This window comes from Octodon degus, unplaced genomic scaffold, assembly GCF_000260255.1.
Source record: "Octodon degus isolate 3935 unplaced genomic scaffold, OctDeg1.0 scaffold00215, whole genome shotgun sequence".
Lineage (NCBI taxonomy): Eukaryota > Metazoa > Chordata > Mammalia > Rodentia > Octodontidae > Octodon > Octodon degus.
This window is the reverse complement of record NW_004524791.1, coordinates 2,945,346-2,964,981: the sequence shown is the minus strand read 5'-3', so window position 1 is coordinate 2,964,981 and position 19,636 is coordinate 2,945,346. Positions and strand designations below refer to the sequence as shown.

Genomic DNA, 19,636 nt, shown 5'->3' with positions numbered 1-19,636 from the left:
CTCCACCCTGTCTTCCTCCTATCCCTATCAGGCTACCGTACCAGGCCACGTGCCGGCTCCTCCACCCTGTCTTCCTCCTATCCCTATCAGGCTACTTGCAGCACCCCTTTGCACATGGAGGCCATGGCCTTCAGGTCTCCTGGGGCAGCACAGGGTCCCCAGTCCCTGAAGCCAAGGGCAAAGCTGTGAAGTCCCTTCAACTCAGGTATCCCAAAGTAATCTCTGACCTCAGAGGTTGCCACAACATGAAGCTGAGCCCCAGGGCTCTGGGCAGGACTCATGTGAGTTCTGCCAGTGCTCTTGGGGCCCAGGACACCAGTGACAAGCAGATGGCTCAGGCTTCACCACCCCCTCCCCCCACTGTCTGCTAGGGGATGGCGGGGCAGGGCAGAGGTGGTACCTGCCAACCATGTCCCAGTCCCTGTACACAGGGAGATTGGGCTTGGCCTTATTGTCGTAAGGTCCAAAGTGACAATTGGGGGATCCAAACCATTCATCAAATCCATGCTTCAGTGGGTGGAACTGGGGCTGGTGACCCAGGTGCCTAGAAACAAGGACCAGGTAATTTAGGTACTACAGCTGGGGACACTTTAGCTTCACAAGTAACAAACAAGCACCCCTAGCTCCAGGTGTGAGCAAAGCCCCGGCTGCAAGCAATGGAAAGCCAGACCTCAGCCCAGAAGTGATGGGACCTGCCACCCTCCTCAGGCTGAGCCAAGGCCAGAGTGTTGGGGCGCAGCAAGCCTGGGGTGTCCTGCAGTGATGAGTGGGCATGGCCCCAGAGGATAGTGCCTGGGAAGAGAGCTCCCAACATCACCAGCCCTGCAGACCCCACACTGCCCAGCACACCCAGGGCTGTTGCCTTAGCAACGCCACGGGGGCTGAGCATGTGCAGTACATCTCCTGACACAGCACTTCAGGAAGGCGGCAGTGGTGGGCAGAGGGCAATCAGCAGCTCAGACTGTGGGCTGCACTCAGGTCCCCAGCCTGGCCGTGAGCTGCAGCTGGGTGATCACAAGACATCAGCATGCCCACACCGGACAGTGCAGGAGCCGTGCAGACAGATGTTCATGTGCTTGAGGCTTGAGGGGCTGTGGGGTTCACCCACTGAAGGTACGTGGCACAGCTGTGGGCACCCGAGAGACCCCACTCCACCCCCCCCTTTTGGGGACACCACTTTCATGGCCCCCTCCAGGTAGCAGATGGGGCACCTAGGCTTGATGGCCTTGAGCAGGACCCGTTCTATCCTAGGGGTGACTAGCCTCTGGTCTTCAGAGCAGGGTGGCTTCTCGATGTGGTTGGGTCACAGCCCTCAGCCAGCTCACGTGAGTTCTGCACATGCCCCATAAATGCCACTGAAAACTTCTACTTGGAAGACGGTGACATCAGGGATGGGCTCTCTTTCTGGGCTGCACAGGGATAGGCCTCATCCTGACACACCTAAGACCCTGGACTGAGTCACCCGGGTCCCCCATCCCGTGACCACATGCTCATGGTCACTCAGTGGCTGCATCACAGGAATGACGCAAAAGGCTGGGCCAGGGCTGGAAGAACAGGCTAAGCCCCAAAGCACCTGGGCTTCAGGTAAGCTGTCTATCTGGACTTGGTCTGCTCACTCAGAGGAGCCTGGCTGAGGCATGGACGCATCCACAGTGCAGGCTGCCTGGGCTCTGGAGCTGGATCTCCATCTTCTGGCCCTGCCAAGCCTGGGGCCTGGGCCTCTGCGTTTCGGGTGCCCTCAGTCCCTGCTAGGGTGCCTGCTCCTTCCTGATGGTGGGTGGCTATCCAGCCACCTATGGCCTCCTGTGCATCTGTATTCAGCAGCACAGAGGCTACTGTACAGGATAAAGTGAGTTGGGGTCCTGCTCAGGGGGAGGCAGGTAGGCGTACCTGTCTCCAGACAGGAGAGGAGACAGTGCCAGCCAGGCTGACAATGTGGGGCTTCGGGAAGGGCTTGTCACCCAGGACCCAGTCAGGCTGATGACGTTGGGTCCTGAGTGCTGATGTCAGGGCCTGGGGAGATGGGGACTCCCCCACTGAGGAGCAGCTAGTCCGTGGCCCACAACACCCTTGTGCCAACTCTACAAGCACTGGTGCTCCAGGCCCGCCTGGCTTTGCTCCTCCCAGTCATAGCTCTCCAACAGTGAGCTCCACCACCCAAGTCAGCACGGTGAGTGGGAAGTTGTGGGCCAGGACAGAGCTTCTGGGCACCAGACAGAGCTTTGGGTTGTGTTGGTGGTGCTCCGAGGCCTGCACAGTCCTCAAGGGCTGGTCTCAAAGTGGCCCACTGGCCCCCAGCAAGAGGAAGACTTCAGCCCAACGCGTCTGCCCCCTCTGTTCTGCCCCCTCCTGGTCATTGCTGAGTTCTGGGCTGCTCCCTCTTTTCACCTACAAGTCTCCAATTGCCTGGATGTTCCTACAATTGTCCTTTAGGTTGTAGCAGATTCCTCAGGACTGCCAATGTCCTTGGACACGCTGTCCCTGCAGGGAGGTACCAGAGGCCACAGGGAGCAGGGTGCTGGCAGAGGGCAGAACCGAGGAAGCTCCCTGGGCACAAGGGAGGACTCCTGCAGCCCGACCACAGGCTTTTACATCTGAGGTCCCAGGGAGAAAAAGTCCAGTTCCTGCAGCAAAAAGCACAGCTGCACAACCGCCTGCCATGCCGTGAGCCCCGGGGCCAGCACCCTCCTCTGGGCAGAGTGCCTCCCCCACCGACTGCACTCTCTGCAGCTGGCCAGTGTCCCCTTGCAAGGCACCGTGTGCAATGATGCCAAAGCCCTGGAACAGACAGCTGGGAGTGTGGGGTGAGTGGGGCTGAGCCCTGCCACACTGAGGTTCTCTGCTCACAGTCACGGAGCAGCCCTGCTGGGCTGTGCCTGACCATTGCCGCCAGTCCCTGCCGGCCCACTTACCACTTGCCCACGATCTTGGTGGCATAGCCAGCCTCTCTCAGAAGCGTAGGCAGGAGGCGCTCGGAGTCAGGGATGCCACCTACTATCTCCTGTGGTGTGTACGCTGGAAGGAAAGGCGGGGCCGTGTATGAGTACCAGACAGAGGCTGGACATGGCAAGTCCACAAGGCCCTCTCAGGGGCCCACACCCCTCCGAGTCAGCACATTTCCAAGGGTGAAGTGCGAACTGTGCCCTATGCCCTCTGGGCATTTCGCCTTTCTCCACCTCCTGCCCCAGCTGGCAGCAGTTCTCTGCCATAAGGTGCAGTTTGTGCCTAGCCTCCCTGCTTCCCTCTCTTCAGGGCCTGTGATCCTATCTCATCTGGGAGCCTTCCCTGGGGGACCCATCTGGGCTCTCAGCACTGTCCAGAACATTACCTGCTGGAACCTCCCATCTCCTAGCTTTCTTAGGTCTCTGCCACCCAGGAGGGTATGAAGTCCCTGAGGAAGGAATGCCCCACTCTCCAGCCAGGCTGGGCAGTGCCTGCGGGCAGGGTAGGGTGGTTGAGGGGCACCAGGTGAGCCAGGCTGGGTCCTCCGATGACCTTAGGCCAGAAGCCAGGTTCTGTACAACCAGGCCAGGATGGCTGCAGCTGTCTTTCCCCTCCATGAACACCATGCCCACCATGCCTGGGCCCCAGAGTGCAGAGGGGTAGCACCCACCGTTCCTGGCGTGCGCATTGGTGGTGTAGAAGCCGTTTCGGATGGGCAGCCGTCCAGTGAGTAGGGCCGCCCTGGCTACAGGAGGTGACAAACAGAGATACTGTGAGGACACATCTGGAGAAGCCTGGCCAGCCCTGAGCACCCACACACAGCGCTCTGCTGCCGAGGCCACATGTAGCAGTACAGTGCCCTCCAGGCTTTCCATCTCCTCTGGCCTCTCATCCCCAGGCTGTGGGCACAACTTCCTGCTGACAAGCCCAGGTGCACTTTTTATGTACTGCTCAGGCTACAGGACAGCCACTGCACTGCAGGCGACACGCAGGTCAGTGAGAGCCTCTCACCGGGTGTGGCTCCTCCACGGTCATCTCCTCTCTGGCAGGAGTGACTATGGGGAGGAGGGACAGCCACTGCTCTGGGACACAGAGAAGACGCAGGGGTTAGAGGTCCACCTGGAGTGTCTCAGACAGGCTCCAAGGTGCTGAGGGTCTCGCCCTGCAGGGCCAGGGCTGGGTGGCCATGGGGCACGGCACCCCCCTGGCAGTCAGCTGGGCCCCTGGGTAGGCAGTGACATGGACTTACATGGTGAGCACAGAGGGCTAGCAGAGTAGAAGTTTGGGAACAGCATCCCCTCTGCAGCCATGCGGTCCAAGTTCGGGGTCTCTCTGGAGGGCTCTCCATATACCCCCAGGTCACCCCACCCCATCTGCAGGAGAAGCACAGATGTGAAATGAACTCCTCTGCACATGGCATTCTGTCCTGGAGGACTGAGCATTCTGTCCTGCTGGCCCCTGCTCCACTGCTCCATCCTGTCTGGCTGCTCTGGAGGAGCGGCCCTTCCTCTCAGGGCACCAACTATGCATCTCCGGGGAGCTGGCAACACACAGAACTGTAAGCAAATTCAGACCTCCAAAGAAGGCGGTGCGCTCCCAGCAACAGCGGACAACCCAGCTCCCCATGCCAGATCACACTCAGGGGCAGAGCCCACCAGACAGTGTCCACAGTACTGACTCCAACAGCCTCGGGCTGGGGCCAACCCAAAGCACCAGATATGATGGACAGATTCCCAGTTTCATGCCCACGGGGACACATGGCTTTACTTGGAAATAGGGCCTTTGTAAATGTAACGCATCGTGACGAGGTCCTGCTAGATCAGGGCAGCAATGTCCCATAAGGAGACTCTAGGGACAGACTTGCTGGGAGGGCCTGCCTCACGGACACAGCTCTGTTGCGCCCTGGTCCCCAGCAGCCTGGCAGCCTGCTTGTTTCAGGCCAACCAGCTTGGCCATCAAGACAGGAAGGAGGCTGCCTGTCAGTGGCTGGCAGGTGGGTGGGGTTTCTAGGTGAGGACACAGACCTGACACCGTGTGGTGGTGTGACAGTGCTAACCCTGAGGGACTATATGCTCTCACTGGGGACCTAGATCTCAGTGGGGTGGTTACAAAGAGGGTGCGGGCAACCTGGTCTGCTCCAGGACCTCAGCTGGTGCCAGTTCCCGCCCTCCAGGCTCATTAGGCTCTGGCAATTCAGCAATCAAGACAACTTGGGTGTGGGGCGGTCAGGGCCCCTACAGTCAGGTTGGAAAGCTGGACCCAGAGATTTGGTCCAGGGCTGGTGACTTTTGTCCAGTGCTCACGGGACCTGAGGGTGACTTTGCCTCTCTCCCCTGCTCAGGCTCTTGGGCAGCCACATTTCTGACATGGGGCCTCAGGGCTGACTCAGGCTGGACTTCACCCTGAAAGTCCCCTTTGGCTGTAGGATCTTTGAGACATGATTCTCTTTGGCCTTTTCTGGAATGTCTGAAGCCGCTGAAATGGCCTTTCCATCTGGCAATGTGCACCACTGGCCTGTCCTGTCCAGGCCTGCCTGAGCAGGAAGGAGCAGGGTGAGGAGGTGGCTGATCACAGCCACCATGTTGGACAACAGAGGGGCTCAGCCCTGTGTGTCTGCAAGTCCAGGGACCAAGCCAATAAGCCTGGATGGGCTGGGGCATCCTCGGGACACATCCAGTGACCCCAGCAGGGACCTTCCCCTAGTGGGACAGGTATCTCCCAACACTCAAGCTCCTTCAGACCTGTGCAGATTTCTCCTCATGGGTACAGCTGGGGGATGCACCTCTGGGCACTAGGTTGTGCTTGGGCTGGGAGTAGAGATGGGGTAAGGCCACAGGGCCTTGGTCTGTAACACTGTCAGTCAGGAAAGCACCAGCAGCCAGATGCACACCATGTGGCCACCATGGTTGCAATGGAGGCCGAAAAGCAGGAGGCTGGAGCCAGGTACAACCTGGTACCTCTAAGAGGGACAGACACTGGCTGCAATCACAGCACCCAAGGTGACCAGTTGAGCTTGCCCATCCTGCTGCCCTCTCCCTGCCACTGTTGCCCAGGTGGGAGGCTTCTGGGTCAGGATCCCTGGCTGCTCCGAGGCCCATGGGAGCAGAGCTACACCCAGATCTGCTCCCAAGAGATCTGCTAACTTGTTCCCAAGCCACCAGGAGCAGAGTGGACACAGGTGGAGATGTTTTATAGCATGTAGGCTCAGCTATCAGCACTGGCCACTCAGGAAGCAGGGAGCATGGAAACCCTTGCTTCAAGGAGCTGCAGGTCAATGTAGTCACTCAAGGCAGTGGCTTGGCAGCCAGAGGACAGGCAGAGGCTAGGAGGCCAGGATCCCTTCCACAGTCCCTAAGGAGCCCACAGAGTTCCTGAGGCATTTAGTGATGACGTATGTGTGTGGTGTCAAGTAGGAAGTTGATAAAGAATTATGGGTGGGGTTTCTACTGGAGGTGGTTGTGGGGGAGCCTCTACCAGGTAGGTAGCAAGGTTCCTGACACCCAGGAGGAAGACAAGTGCCCTAATAAATCACAATGTCTGCATAGTCCAGGGCCGAAAGCCATTCCCACCCACAAACCCAGGCCTGGACACCAGCAGTGCAACAAGCTCTGCAGGGCCTTCCTGAGGACAGAAATCCCAGGCTGCCTGTTGGACCCCTTTCTGCTTAACACTTATTCCTCTGTTACTTGCTGGCTTTCTTAGTCATAAAAATGGAAACATTAAATTCCTGTGCAGGGCTTTGGGGTTAAAGGTGACCACTGGTCATGCCCTGTCCAGCCTGTGAAACATCCTTCCCTTCTGTCAAAAGTTCCAAAGAAGGGCTGGCCAAATAGCTCAGCAGATTAAGGTGCCTGCAAGCAGGCCGGGGGTTCAATCCCTATGCCCACCTTGTTAACCCACCCCCGGGGCATGCTGAGACAGCAATTAAGATTGGGCGTGGTGGCACCAGCCTGTAATCCCAGCTCTTGGGAGGCTGTAAACAGGGGGATCACTATGAGTCTGATCTAGTAGTGACAGCCTAAAAGCCCTGTAGACCCTTCCCTAAAAAAAAAAAAAAAAAAAAAAAAAAAAAAATCCAAAAAGCCAGGTGAGGTGGTGACCACCTGTAATTCCAGTTACTCCAGGAAGATCAGTTCAAGGTCAGCCTGGCAACTCAGTAAGACAGTTCAAAAATAAAAGTCTAGGGAATGTGGCTCAGTTGTAGGGAGCAGGCCTAGCATTCAAGAGGCCCAGGGTTGAATCTCTAGCACTGCAAAAAAGAAAACAGTGCCAACCCCCCCCCTCCTGACTGCGCACACGGAATGGGCGAGAAGGGCCCTGTGGGCATGATGACCCCTCCAACTGCAGCCCTGTCTTTTGCTTAGGGTTAGCACCCACCCGGATGCGTGTGAGGCTGTAGTGTCCTCCACGTAAGGAACAGAAGCTGAGTGCCCTACTCTCAGGTAGCGCAGGCTTGGGTAGAACTGGGCCTCTGGGTTTCCTGAACTCATCCACAAGCACCCTCACGTGCACTGGCTCTGAGGACACTCCATGACCAGACTTCATGATCCTAGCCCCAGCTGATGGTGGCACTGTAATTTTGTCACCCTGCCTGTCTGGGGGCAGGGTCCCTTACAGGTCACCATGGCTGGCAGGTGAACCTCGCATGGTGCAGGGCACTAGCTTTGGGGCATCCCTTTCCTACAACACCATACTCTAAGAAGGGGTCAGCCTGGCACCTCTGCCTGGCTACCGTTTCCTGGACCAGGAGAGACTGGTTTGTGGGCAGTGAGCTCATGGTGGGCAATGGCTCCTGCATAATCTGAGCTAGACAATCCATCCTCCACCAGTGTGGGCTTGCATGGACCAGAGCCATGGAGCTACCCATCCCAGGTCCAGGCAACTGATGCTGGCAGAGGCAGCTGGCCTGCAGGGCAGGACGGTGTGGCCAGGGAAGAGGCCTGAGGCCTTCCACATGCTGAGGTCATACCTTGTCAGCTGGCATGTGCAGTATCTGCCTGTACCCCGGCCAGGTATATCAGAGAAATGCAGGTGACCACCTCAGCTGACACAGGCTTCTGGGTGGACAATGGTTCCTGCACAAGCTGAGTAGACAACCCATCCTCCACCAGTGTGGCTCCAGGGGGCCCATCAGGCAGATCAGCAATCTCCTCCCTGCAGTGTGCCTGGTGCCAGGTTCTGACCCAGGCCAGGCCAACGGACTCAGCAGGCTGGGACTTCAGATGATTGTGAGACTGAGTCAGAGTCACCTGGTACTACCTCAGGGTCATGACAAATCATCATAGAGTCAGACTAGGAACAGTAGAGCTACAAGACCTGGAAGATGACTCCACCTGCCTGAAGCCAGGGGTGTCCGTTTTATCTCATCAGGGGAGTCAGGAAATGTGTCCCACTCTCCCCTTTTTTTGGTGGCACTGAGGATGGAAGTCAGGGCCTCACACATGTTAGACAAGGGCACTGCCACTGGGCTACATTACATCTTCAGCCCTTTTTATTTTTGTTTGTTTATTTATTTATTTATTTATTTATTTTTTTGAGACAGGGTCTCTCCCTCTGCAGTTCAGGCTAGCCTTGAGCACACTTTGTAGCCCATGTTGGCCTTGAACTTGCATCAACCCTCCTGCCTCAGCCTCTCAAGCGCTGGGATTCCAGGCATGCACCACCACACTCGCCTTTGATTTCTTAATTGTGAAGTGGGGTGTCACTAAACTGCTCAGGCTGGCTTTGAATTAGCGATCCTTAAGTGTCGGTCTTCTGAAAGAGCGGGGTTGCAGGCATGCTCTGTTCACCCAGCCAGGAAGCCCTGCCTTTGCTTAAATTCCTTTGAGGTTGAGTTCATTTCCGGTTCTTTGACTAAAAGGGTTTTCATCTTTTCTTTTTTTCACTACTGAGCATGGAATTTACGGTCTTTACTTTGAGCTCCATCCCCATTTTTGAAATTTAATTTTTTAAAAAAATTAAAAAATGTATTTTTTAAAAAGGGATTAGGGCTGGTGAGATGGCTCAGTGGTCTAAAGCACCTACTTAGAACAAGCTTAGCAAAGCACAGAGACCGCGGTTCAATCCCCAGCACCACATGCCAGCCAGCCCCGCCCCCTGGTGGGCTGAGCTGGCCACACACACACACACACACACACACAAAATAAATAAATAAACAAAGTATGAAGATTTAAAAAAAATAAAAATAAATAAAAAAGGGATTTAGTTGTTGCAGGGTCTCGCTACGTAGCTGGGACTTGTGGGGATCCCCCTGCTTTCATCGTGCCCAGCGCTGGGGTACAGGCGTGGGCCCGTGATGAGAGCCCCGTCAGTGCTGGGGTCAGGGAGGGTCACGGCTGGGGCCAGGGTCGGGTTAGGGCCAGCCCCCCGACCGCCGCCAGCACTCACGTCGTCCATGAGCAGCAGCAGGATGTTGGGGGGCTGCGGGGCGCCCCAGGCCGCCGGCCCCGCGGCGCGCAGCAGCAGCAGCAGCAGCAGCAGCCGCCATTCCCTCGGCACAGCGACCACCGCAGCCATAGCCACCACGGAGGCCGAGCCACGGAAAAGGGATGCGCGGCTCCTCCGGCGAGCCCGAGCCGGACGCGACCGGACCAGCCCTCCCGGGGCTGCCGACGGGGCGGGCCGGATGACGACTGGCAGGCAGGACCCGGAAGCGCCGCGCGAGGCCCCGCCCACCCCGCGAGGGCTCAGGCTCCGCCCGCGCGGCGAGAGGCGGGGCCGCCGACCACGTGATGCGCGCCCCCCACGTGACGAGCGCCCCCGCGTGACGCGCCGCGCTGCCGGCCAAGATGGCGGTGTGCGTCGCGGTGATCGCTAAGGAGGTTCGTGTGGGCGCGCGACAGGCCCGGCCCGCCTCCCCGCCTCCCCGCCCGCCTCCCCGCCCGACTTCTCAGGTCGGCCGCGCTGCCGGCTTGCCCCCGGGACTCCTCGCTCCTGGAGTGCCGGCCCGCGCTCTGGCGGCGCCCGCAGCCCTTCAGCGCGCCGCCCCACGGGCTTCCCCTGGTGGTGGTCTGCTTCGTCCCTGCGGGTGCCGCCCTCTCCTGCTCGGGGTTCAGAGAACGGTCGTGGCGCACGTCTGCCACCTTGTTGCTTCGGGGTGGCGTCTGGAGGCCGATTGCCGCCGCCGCAGCCCGCGCACAGGCCTGCCCTCTGGCCGAGCCTCCTGCCTCCCTTCCTCGCGGCCAGAGTACAGCTGCCTGCCCCAAGCATGGAGCTTGCTCGCTGCTCTTCTGTCCTGCTTTTCCGAAACCAGGGACTGAGCTCGGGGCTGCGCGTGCCAGGCAGGTGCTTACGCCGTGGAGCTGTCTCCCCGGCCTATGGAGTGCTTCCTGCGGCTGCTTTCCTGACAGCGGGGTCGGGCAGCTGCGCCTGTGATGCTCTTCGTGGGCTTTGAGCACAGCCACCCCGGAGCACTCTCAGTGCACCTCCTTAGATGGGGCACTGTCCCCACAAACCAACCCTAAGTTGAAACTATTCACAAGTTGAAAATGTACTTAATACCTGGATGAACTCATGGTAAAGCATCTGTGTATGCTGTTGTACATTGGGGACTGCCAACGTGTGTTTGCAGGTCTGCGGACTACGTACCTTCCTGTTCCAGGGGGTGGGGACATCTCGTTCACAGATGTCATTGTGCTCAGCCCGGCAGGGATAGGGAATTGTGTGTGGGAGACTGGGAGAGAAGCTGTTCACTCCAGGCTGATTAGATGCGCAGAGATGGGGCACTTGAGTGGAGCCTGGAAGGGCTGAGGAACAGGGCCACTGGCCTTGCAGGGCGGTACCATGCTAGGATGGTCCCACTCAGACCCCAAGGTAGCTGGGGCAGAGTGGACTCAGATATGTGTGTCAGCCACCAAGAGATGGGGCCACTGGTCAGCTAATGGCAAGTGAACTTGCTTAGGTGACACGGGTCCACAGGCAGTGCCTGAGGGAGGATAGAGAGCGGAGCGTGGTTGTCACAAAAGAGGGTCCCTTCCCAGGATGGTTGGTGGGTGTGGACTGCCCTCTGGCATTCTGCACCGTTCAGAGCCAGCATGTGCTGGGTAGATTGCTGTCCTTAGAGCTAGCACCATCTCTTTTTTTTTGCAGAATTACCCTCTCTACATCCGCAGCACCCCCATGGAGAATGAGCTCAAGTTCCACTACATGGTGCACACATCCCTGGACGTGGTGGACGAGAAGATCTCTGCCATGGGGAAGGCACTGGTGGACCAGCGCGAGCTCTACCTGGGCCTCCTCTACCCAACAGAGGACTACAAGGTGTATCTTTCAGTGCCCTGGCACGGTGCTGTAATGGCTGCGGACGTTCTGGAAAATAACTGAGCTGGCACGGTGGTGCACGCCTGGGAGGCTGAGCCAGGAGGCCAGCCTGAACTATGTGGTGAAACTGTCTCAATTAACCTCCAAAAGAAACCCACAAAAACAAAAAATAACAACAAAAATAACGGAAAGGAGAAAAAAGAAAGTGAGGGTTTTTACCAGGCTACAGAGTTGGGGTAGCCTGAAGCTCATGAGGGCTTCTAAATGTCATGTTTCTTTAATTGGGGAATCACGTGAGGTACACAGGCTCGAATTCAATGGAGAGTGGGGTACGTATAGGGAGAAACTGGGGCTTCCTTTGCTTTATACCAACAAGGAGGTCTTTCGGTGCTTTTCAGCTTGACTTCAAGCAGGGGTAGTTGTTTCATTTATTTTTTGTTAGGTCGTTATTGTTGGGTTGTTGTTGGAAACCCTTGGGCAGTCCCTGTGACAATTGCTTGAGGTTATGGAATTCAAAGACATTTTCACTAGCATAGTTTCTTGCTGGGACAAAATACCTGACACCCACCCTGAAGCTGGAAAGGTTTGTTTTAATTCAGTTTATAGACGTTTCTCTTCATACTCAGCTGGCTCCCAGGTAGGACGGCATGACGTGGACGTGGCAGAGGACGGTGGCTCTAGACCTGGCAGAGAAGCAGAGGTGGTTTACCTCCTAAACCACGTTTTGCTAGAAACTCCTCATTGTTGAATATTTCCCCACCCACATGATCCTGTTGCTTCCCCAAACCCTATGAACACACCATGCTCTGGGACAGCTGTCTGGCCTTAACCCATAACAATGATGGTGGCCCCGGCCACCATATTACACTGTGAGGATATTTGGTGAGGGGCGAGCCTATCTGTGAGAACTGGTTTTGCAGTTAACTTCCTGGGCTCGAAATTGATTCAAAAGAAGCTGATGTGGTCCTGGTATAGACAGACTTGGTGTGAGTTGTAGGCTTGGCTTCCTCTGCTCCTGCAAACACCAGGCGACAATATAAAGGTGTCCGTCCACCTGCACACCTGTGTGGTTACCACAGGACCTGTCCCCCTGGGTACCTCTTGTGACTCAGCATTGTCAGGTGTCTCCAACACCAGAGCACACAGTGGTCCCAGAGTTGTAGGCTCCTCCAGCGGTCCCTGTATGTGGGTGTGTTTCCTAACCAGCTGTGCAGATATGGCTATGTGACCAACTCCAAGGTGAAGTTTGTCATGGTGGTGGACTCCTCAAACACGGCCCTACGAGACAACGAAATTCGCAGTGTGAGTGGGGGGGATTTGAGGTGTACCATGGGCAGGGGTGGGTTTGGTTTTGCTCATTTTGCTGCGTGGAAATGCTAAGAGGCCCATGCCCAGCAGCCGCACAGCACATGATCACTTAGACCATTGCTGGGTTCTGTTTCAGATGTTCCGGAAGCTGCATAACTCCTACACAGATGTGATGTGTAATCCCTTCTACAACCCTGGGGACCGCATCCAGTCCAGGTGGGCCTACTGTCCATGTGGCCACTTCGGTGCAGGGCCTGCCTGACCAGAGCAGAGTCATTTGAAGTGTGGCAGAGTCCTGTCTCCTATCGCACTGACTTGAAAGTGGTGAAAGAAACCCTTTGTAGGGCCAGGGGTATAGTGCTGTGGCAAATAGCCTGCTTGACAAGCGCAAGGTCCTGAGTTCGATTCCCAGTACCAAAAAAGAGAAACCCTTTGTAAATGAGCTGACTGATTAGTTCACCTCCAGCTTCAGGGCCAATGTGGTCAGGCCTTGCCCATTTGGTTTCCCAGGTGTGCCCAGTGGGCCCCCGAGGCACCCCAGAGAGTAGAGCCAGGGCTTAGGTTTGTGTACAGTGGCCTTCAGGGAGGAAATGTCCTCTTGCCCTTGCCCATCTCCCTCTCCTGGAGGACTTGGATGGTTTGGGCTTGTTCCCCAGGTATCTTCCTGGGCTGGAGATTGGCTCTGTGGCATGGTGCTTGCCTGGCATGTGAGGGGCCCTTCCCCGATTCCCAGCAGAGCCAGCAAACAGATGTGGCAACTTACTGTTGGATAAATGTCACAAAGAAGCCTTGAGAAAAAGTGTGGATCCATGTGCTACATCCCGCCCCGGCTTCCCTTGGTCCACAGCAGTTCCCCGGGGCAGGTGACCCATGCTAAGCCCATGCTTAGTGTGCCTTCCTTGTGTGTTGTGGGTCATTGTGGTCTGGGTGACAGCGGGTGTCCCCAGCTGTGCCAGGTAGAGACAGTGCTGCTCTTGTCACACCTGCTGCTCTCTTGCCCCTGCCTGGGACTTGGCCCTGACCTGGGAACCTTCCAGGGAAGGGTACAGGGACCATGGGGTCAGAAGACAGGGATGGGAGCAATTCAGATCCGGGCCTTGAGGTGGAGGGTGGAGCAGTCCTGTCTTGCTGGGGATTCAGAGGGGCTGTAGCTCTGCCCACAGGGACGGGTTAGAGCTGTTTTCCTGATGACCGTTTTTCGTCCAAGGGCCTTTGACAACATGGTGACATCGATGATGATCCAGGTATGCTGAGCAGGTCCCTGCGCCTGCGCCTGCCTGAGAGCGGCGGTGTGTACATAGCTGCATGGAGAATCTATCGTCGTTCACCTTCCCACGTGTGAGGGTGCTGCTGGGAGTGGGGTTGGGCGCATGCCTCGCCACTAAAGCTTGGGAGATAGAGTCAGCCTGTTGTCTGTGTCATCTGGGGCGCCTTGGGGCCCTAGGGAACAGACCCAGCGGGAAGGACTCAGGTCCCTGTGCCTGCCTGAGAGCGGTGGTGTGTACATAGCTGCATGGAGAGTCTATCGTCGTTCATCTTCCCACATGTGAGGGAGCTGCTTTGAGTGAGGTTGGGCGCATGCCTCGCCACTAAAGCTTGGGAGATAGAGTCAGCCTGTCGTCTGTGTCATCTGGGGCGCACTGGGGACCTAGGGGACAGACCCAGCAGGAAGGGCTCAGGCACTGGGCAGGGGCAGTGGGTTCCCCTGGGAGCAGCGACCTCAGGTGGCAGTGCAGGGTGGGCACCGAGAACAGGAGCCCTGGCTCTGCCCTTGCCTCTGGCAGTTACAGTTGAGTCTGCTGCTGTCCCATGGGCATCCCAGGTTGGAACAGGATCTTGTGGTCAGTGTCCCCAAGACCCATACAGCCAAAGCCTGGATGGTGACCACACTGTGCCAGGGATGGAGGGGGCAGGGTCTTCCGAGTAAAGCTGGCTCCTGTGTCATTTGACAGCTGGCTGAGAGATACCAGCCTGGGTGGGATAGGGGCCTCATGGCCCCTGGCTAATGCCGTCCATCCAGGTGTCCCTGTGGCATGTTGCATTCAGAGCCATTGGCTTTGTCCAGTTGCAAGCCCAGGCAACTGCGGGCCTGCTGAACAACCATCTGTTTCCCCTCCTTTAAGAGTTTCAAGGGTTCTGAGACCCAAGTGTTCCCAGCTGGCACGCTGGGGTGGGATTCGAGGTGAGCTGCTGCTCTGTGCAGCTCTGGGCTCCTGCCCTTCCTTCCAGCAAGCAGTGTCAGTTTTAAAATTGCATAATAAGGGCTGGTGAGATGGCTCAGTGGTCTAAAGCATCTATTTAGAACAAGCTTAGCAAAGCACAGGGACCGCGGTTCAATCCCCCAGCACCACATGCCAGCCAGCCCGCCCCCTGGTGGGCTGAGCTGGCCACACGCACACACACAAAAAATAAAATAAAATAAAATAAAATTGCATAATAAGCCAGCTGTGGTTGAGCAAGCCTAGGAATGTAGCAAGACCCTTCCTCAAGAAGTAAAAGGGAGGGCTGGGGTATAGCTTGATAGGAAGGCCCTGTACTGCATGTGTAAACAAACCCAAGGCCCGATCTCTGTACCCCGGGTGAGTGGAAAACTTCCGCAGGGCTGTGGCGCAGGACAGCAGGCAGCTGGTTCTGATGCACAGGATGTGTGTGCTTGGGCTCAGAGTTTGAGCCAGAAGGCTGCATTTGTAAGGGAGGGAATATGGGCCGGGCCTGGCCAGGCATTTTAGTGGCCTGCAGTGCGAGTCGAGATGCACGCCACTTCCACTTCATGTACCCCAGGGCGGCAGCAGAGGCATGAGTGAGTGGTGCTGGGGAGAGACTCCAGCCAAGGCCCTTCAGGAGGGGTTCACCTTTGCTTCTGCCTGCCTGGGACTTGGATGTGTGGCTGGACCTCAGAGAGCTGTGTTAAGAGCATGAAGTGGAGAGTCCTGTGTGCAGCACAGGGCAGCAGGAAGCCGGAGCCTGTGTTGATCCTAGCTCTACACACGCATCTTCACCTTCATTATGTGAGGCGAGAGGCATACTCCTCTTCCTGGAGCCCCTGGCATCAGTGCAGCTGGCCCTGTCCCTCAGTCCCTGCCTCCTGCCTCCCGCCTCCCAGGCAGCTTCTAGCTCAGGCCCAAGCGCTGCCTTGTCTGGCGACCTCAGTGGGATTTCTCCTCTCCTGGTGCCATCTGTGCCCTTTCCTTCCTTCTGCCCCAGGGCACCTGCTCTGTCACCACTGATGCGGCCCAGCCCAGCAGCTGCCCATTTGTGGCCACCTATGTTTGGAGACTTTGACAGGGCGGGGCACTCCATTCCTCAAATCTATGGGAAAGGAGGGACAGGGCGCCCTTCGGGAGCAGCCATGCTGAGGCAACACCACCACAGGATGGAGTTCATCCTGCTATGGCCAGGAAGTGGCCTGACAGGCTGGTTGGGTGGTAGCAGCTCCATGCCAGCTTCTGCTGAGTGTCCAGCCCTGTCCTCAGCCAGGCCTCGGTGTCAGCCCTGGGTCCCCAGCTTCTTGTGGGCCCAGCTGCTGAGATGTAGTGCAGCACAAGTATTCCGTCGGCTCAGGGTCAGGAGGTGGGGTGGCTGTGGGCAGGGCCACCCCTGTGTAGCTCCTGTCGCCCTTGATGTCCTTTCGCCTCACCCACTTGGTGTCACTGGAAGCTGTGCTTCTGTCTCCTTGCAGTGTCTCAGGTCTCGTCCCGCATTGGACCCGGGTTCCACCTAGACAGTGTAGGGTACTTGGGGCTGAAGACATTTTCTTTTTTGAGACAAAGGTGAAGCAGAGGCTTGTGTCTGATGGCGTCAAGCTGGGGCTTGAGCAGGCTCCTTCCCACCTGTCAGGGTACAGGGTGGCCTCATCAGGGAGCTCAATGTCCTGGCCTCACGGGGCTGCAGAGTGCCCAGGGCCACTGTCTCCAGTCCTACCTCCCACGTGGCTAACCAGGCTGGCCTGTGCCAGGTCTGTCCAGGAGAGGCTGCCGAGTCAGAGGTATCCTGGAGGCCCGGAGGGAGCGTGGAGGTGCAGTCGTCGGAGGGACCTCGCTGCCCCTGCTTGGGGACTGTGAGGCCACAGCCACATTCCACCCACCCTCTGTGGCCTTCGCCCAAGAAGGTACAAGCAGCCTGAACCACATCCACATTAGGGAAAAAGGGGAGAAGGAGATGTTATTGTGTGCTTTAAAAAAAAATCAAATTTAATAATTTATTCTTTACTGTTAAGACACATGCTTCTGTTTTTCTTTAAAATGAGCGAGTTGAAGAGCTGAGGACTAGCCTGGTTGGGCACCGACTCCTGGCCTCAGCCGCCCAGCTATCCAGGCCCCCAGTTGGAGCCGCCCACTGGGCAGCTGTGTGACTTGTGGCTGCAGACCCGGCCTGTGTGGAGCAAGCGGTCCTCAGGGAACACAGCTGTTGACTCCTGACCTGTTGGGTGTCTCAGTATGGTGAGAACCACATGGAGAATCCCCCGTGCCCCCTGCAAGACGGAACACAGGGTGAGGGTTCAGGTCAAGGTCAGCACCTCCTGGCAGTCTTGGGGGTCCCTGCAGGGCAACAGGCTCACCTCCCCAGCCCTCCTACCTGCCCTGCCCTTGCAGTCGCAGTCGCAGCCTGGGCCTGCCCTGGAGGCTGCTCCGTGAGCCTGATGCCATCCTGGCGCTCAGGTGGCCCCGGGGTCCCCCGCGGTCCGTTGAGCTGATCCCTGGGAAGTTGGTCCTCTTGGGGAGCACCTAGAACCGAAGGCGTGCAGGCACAAGGCATCTGCAGTCGAGCCTCGCGTTCTTGTTTCCGCAGCTCTGGGCCTCTGGGGCCAGGACAGCTGCCTCCTCCTCTTTGTGCACCAGCGCCCCCTGGGGGTCAGTTCCGGAGAGGCGCACATCCCAGGGACGCCTACCTTGATGACGCGGCCCCGAAAGATGCTCTTGTCCAGTTCCACTGCAGCTTGGGCTGAGCGCTGAGTGGTGAACTCCACATAGGCATACCTGAGGGAAGCAGGGTGACGGTCAGGTGAGGGTGGTCCACATTGCCACCCCCCCAGCCCTGCACTGACCCCTTTGGGTGGCCGGAGAACTTGTCGCACAGGATGGTGACACGGTGCACCTCCCCGCAGGGGTGGAAGTGGGCCTGCAGCTCCTCGGCAGTCCCGCCGTAGTCCACCTGCCAGGGTGTGGTCCCTGTGTTCTCTGTGCAGAGGACCCGGGACCCTGCACAGTAGCATTGGGACTGCCCCCTCCCCCACGGGGAGCTTATGTGCTTTCTGCACAGACCACCTTGTAGCCCGGGGCTGGTGTGAGGTGTGCAGTCTGTAAAGTGACTGTCACTCAAGAAACGAGGGGGCCGGGAGATGGCTCAGTAGAATAAGTGCTTCCCTGGCAAGCTCAAGGGCCTGAGTTCAAGCCCCGGTTCCACAAAAAAACAAAACAACCAAATAGGGCATCTGATAACAGGCCATGATTCCTTGGGAGACAGCCCAGTTGCCCCAACCCTAACCCCCAGCCCCTCTAGCCCAGACCCTGGTACAGGGCTACAGGATTCCACCTCACAGCCCTAGGACAGTTGCCCCATCCACAGAGCGGGATGTAGGTGTGCCCTCCTTTCACTCACATTGCCTACGTAGATGGATCTGTGGTCAGCCTCCACTGTCTGTCTGGGGACCCCAGGGAAGGGGCAGCCTGTGGGGAAAGGCCCCAGACATGTGGTGGCTGCCTCTTGTCCAGGCTGGTGGGCCTCTATGGGCCTGGCCCACAGTGATACCACTTGTTCCCTGGTGGCCCTTGCCGGGAGGCCACCCCCCATCCTGCCCAGGTTCAAGGTGAGCTCAGAGCCTCGAGCTACGTCCATGAACGAGGCTGGGGCACCAGGGAGCCCTGGTTCCTACCCACAGTCCCAGAGCGCAGCAGCTGCCTGGCCCCGGCTCCCTCTTCCTCCTTGGCCTGAGTGCTGGATGGTTCTGGTGCCTCCTGAACCTGCTCCATTGTCCACAGCTTCAGCCTGATGGCCTCCAGCTCCTGCCAGCATGGCCGGGTGAGCCTGAGGGCACCCTGCAGGGCCTGCCAGGACGAGGACAGGGAGGGGACAGACCTACCAGGGGCTGTGGTCTCCTAGAAATTGACCCACTTCTCCCAGTGGTGCTCAGGCCTACAGAGAAGCCCCTGTGACCTCTGCCCCAATGATTTCCACCAGTCTTCTCCCCAGGCAGGCAGCCCTCTCCCCTCTGGTCCATTCCCTGTCCCTTTGAACCCAGCCCATGCCGAGGTCCCTGCCTGCCACCACTAGTTGCTACCTGGTCAGCTTCAGGGCCCTTGGCCAGGCCGTTGGATTCCAACAAGGACAGCAAGAAGTCCGAGTCTCTGGCATCGACATTGGCTTCCTCAGCCTCACTCCCACCCACACTCTCTGGCTCCAGAGGGGTCTTCTCTGCCCCAGCACAGGCGCCCCAGCCCTGGGCCTCAGGGTCCGAGGAGACTGTCTGGAGCCAGTCCTCAGTGGGGGGTGGGAAGAGGGTGGTGCGGCTCAGGAAGGGCCACATGGGGAGCTGGGCAGTGGGCTACACTCACTTGTGGTGCTGCTCCCCTCCACACACCTGCCCAGCCCCAGGTGTTAAGCCGGGCCACCTGCTCCTACTGTAGTACCAAGGGTTCCCAGCTGGGCAGCCCCACCCACACTTCATTCCATGGGGAGGGGTGTAAGCCAGGTAGGGCCAGCTGGCAAGTAGGGCCAGCTGCTGTGAGTGCCCTGTCTCTGCCCCTCTCCCCTCCCCTACTCTCCCAGGAGGCCTGAGTTAGGAATGGCACTTGATCAGGTAGGGAGGTTAGGGACTGAGCTGGTCACACAGGGCCTGGGTGGTGGGGATGGACCCCTGCATCTCCTCCTTGGGTGCATCTTACCTGGAGCCCCCTCTGCACAGCCTTTTTTTTTTTTTTTCAGAACCGGGGATTGAACTCAGATCCTTGCATTTGCCAGTCAAGCGCTTATCCTACTGAGCCATCTCCCCGGCCCCAAAGCCTATCCTTTGCTCTGTGTGAGACCCAGGATTTCAGCTGAACTGAGCACTGGCTCTCTAGTTATAGCCCAATGCGCAACTGGACTCATCGCCCCTTGGAGGGCTTCCCAGGGGGAACTCACATTCCTT

At 57.9% G+C, this 19,636-nt stretch overlaps 3 protein-coding genes across 5 annotated transcripts in view; 1 reads left to right on the top strand and 2 right to left on the bottom strand.

Annotated features, from left to right (window-relative positions):
• Positions 1-9,573, bottom strand: part of Galns (galactosamine (N-acetyl)-6-sulfatase) — a 51,835-nt gene extending 42,262 nt beyond the window's left edge. For both annotated transcript variants that reach the window (XR_002818888.1, XM_004644996.2), the window contains exons 1-5: positions 9,331-9,573; positions 4,193-4,316; positions 3,614-3,688; positions 2,913-3,015; positions 401-544 (exon numbers count right to left, since the gene is read on the bottom strand). Coding sequence is in view for 1 of the 2 variants with exons in the window: in XM_004644996.2 (XP_004645053.1) it covers positions 401-544; positions 2,913-3,015; positions 3,614-3,688; positions 4,193-4,316; positions 9,331-9,459 (575 nt within the window). In the remaining variant the exon portion in view is untranslated. The remainder of the gene's footprint in view (positions 1-400; positions 545-2,912; positions 3,016-3,613; positions 3,689-4,192; positions 4,317-9,330) is intronic.
• A 109-nt stretch (positions 9,574-9,682) lies between these two features.
• Trappc2l (trafficking protein particle complex 2 like) lies at positions 9,683-13,934 on the top strand. Of its 2 annotated transcripts, XM_023705256.1 has the most exons (6): positions 9,683-9,764; positions 11,032-11,204; positions 12,417-12,504; positions 12,647-12,726; positions 13,423-13,466; positions 13,718-13,934. In XM_023705256.1, the coding sequence occupies exons 1-5, from the start codon at positions 9,732-9,734 to the stop codon at positions 13,439-13,441; spliced, it is 393 nt and encodes a 130-aa protein (XP_023561024.1). In that variant the 5' UTR covers positions 9,683-9,731; the 3' UTR covers positions 13,442-13,466; positions 13,718-13,934. The 2 variants fall into 2 exon arrangements, with proteins under 2 accessions (XP_023561024.1, XP_004645052.1); XM_004644995.2 differs by lacking the exon at positions 13,423-13,466 and having other exon boundaries at positions 13,718-13,931.
• A 2,832-nt stretch (positions 13,935-16,766) lies between these two features.
• Positions 16,767-19,033, bottom strand: Pabpn1l (poly(A) binding protein nuclear 1 like, cytoplasmic). The gene is made up of 6 exons (XM_023705255.1): positions 18,788-19,033; positions 18,383-18,512; positions 18,109-18,176; positions 17,555-17,661; positions 17,399-17,486; positions 16,767-17,234 (listed from the first exon to the last, which is right to left on the bottom strand). The coding sequence occupies exons 1-6, from the start codon at positions 19,031-19,033 to the stop codon at positions 17,082-17,084; spliced, it is 792 nt and encodes a 263-aa protein (XP_023561023.1). The 3' UTR covers positions 16,767-17,081.
• Between the last annotated feature and the right edge of the window lie 603 nt (positions 19,034-19,636).

Coding starts and splice junctions, on each gene's coding strand:
- Trappc2l (XM_004644995.2), top strand. CDS start 9,732: ATGGCGGTGTGCGTCGCGGTGATCGCTAAGGAG. Junction 9,765..11,031: donor TCGCGGTGATCGCTAAGGAG/GTTCGTGTGGGC, acceptor TTTTTTTTGCAG/AATTACCCTCTCTACATCCG. Junction 11,205..12,416: donor CCAACAGAGGACTACAAGGT/GTATCTTTCAGT, acceptor CCAGCTGTGCAG/ATATGGCTATGTGACCAACT.
- Pabpn1l (XM_023705255.1), bottom strand. CDS start 19,033: ATGTGGCCCTTCCTGAGCCGCACCACCCTCTTCCCACCCCCCACTGAG. Junction 18,513..18,787: donor AGGGCCCTGAAGCTGACCAG/GTAGCAACTAGT, acceptor CCATGCTGGCAG/GAGCTGGAGGCCATCAGGCT. Junction 17,662..18,108: donor GATCCATCTACGTAGGCAAT/GTGAGTGAAAGG, acceptor ACACCCTGGCAG/GTGGACTACGGCGGGACTGC.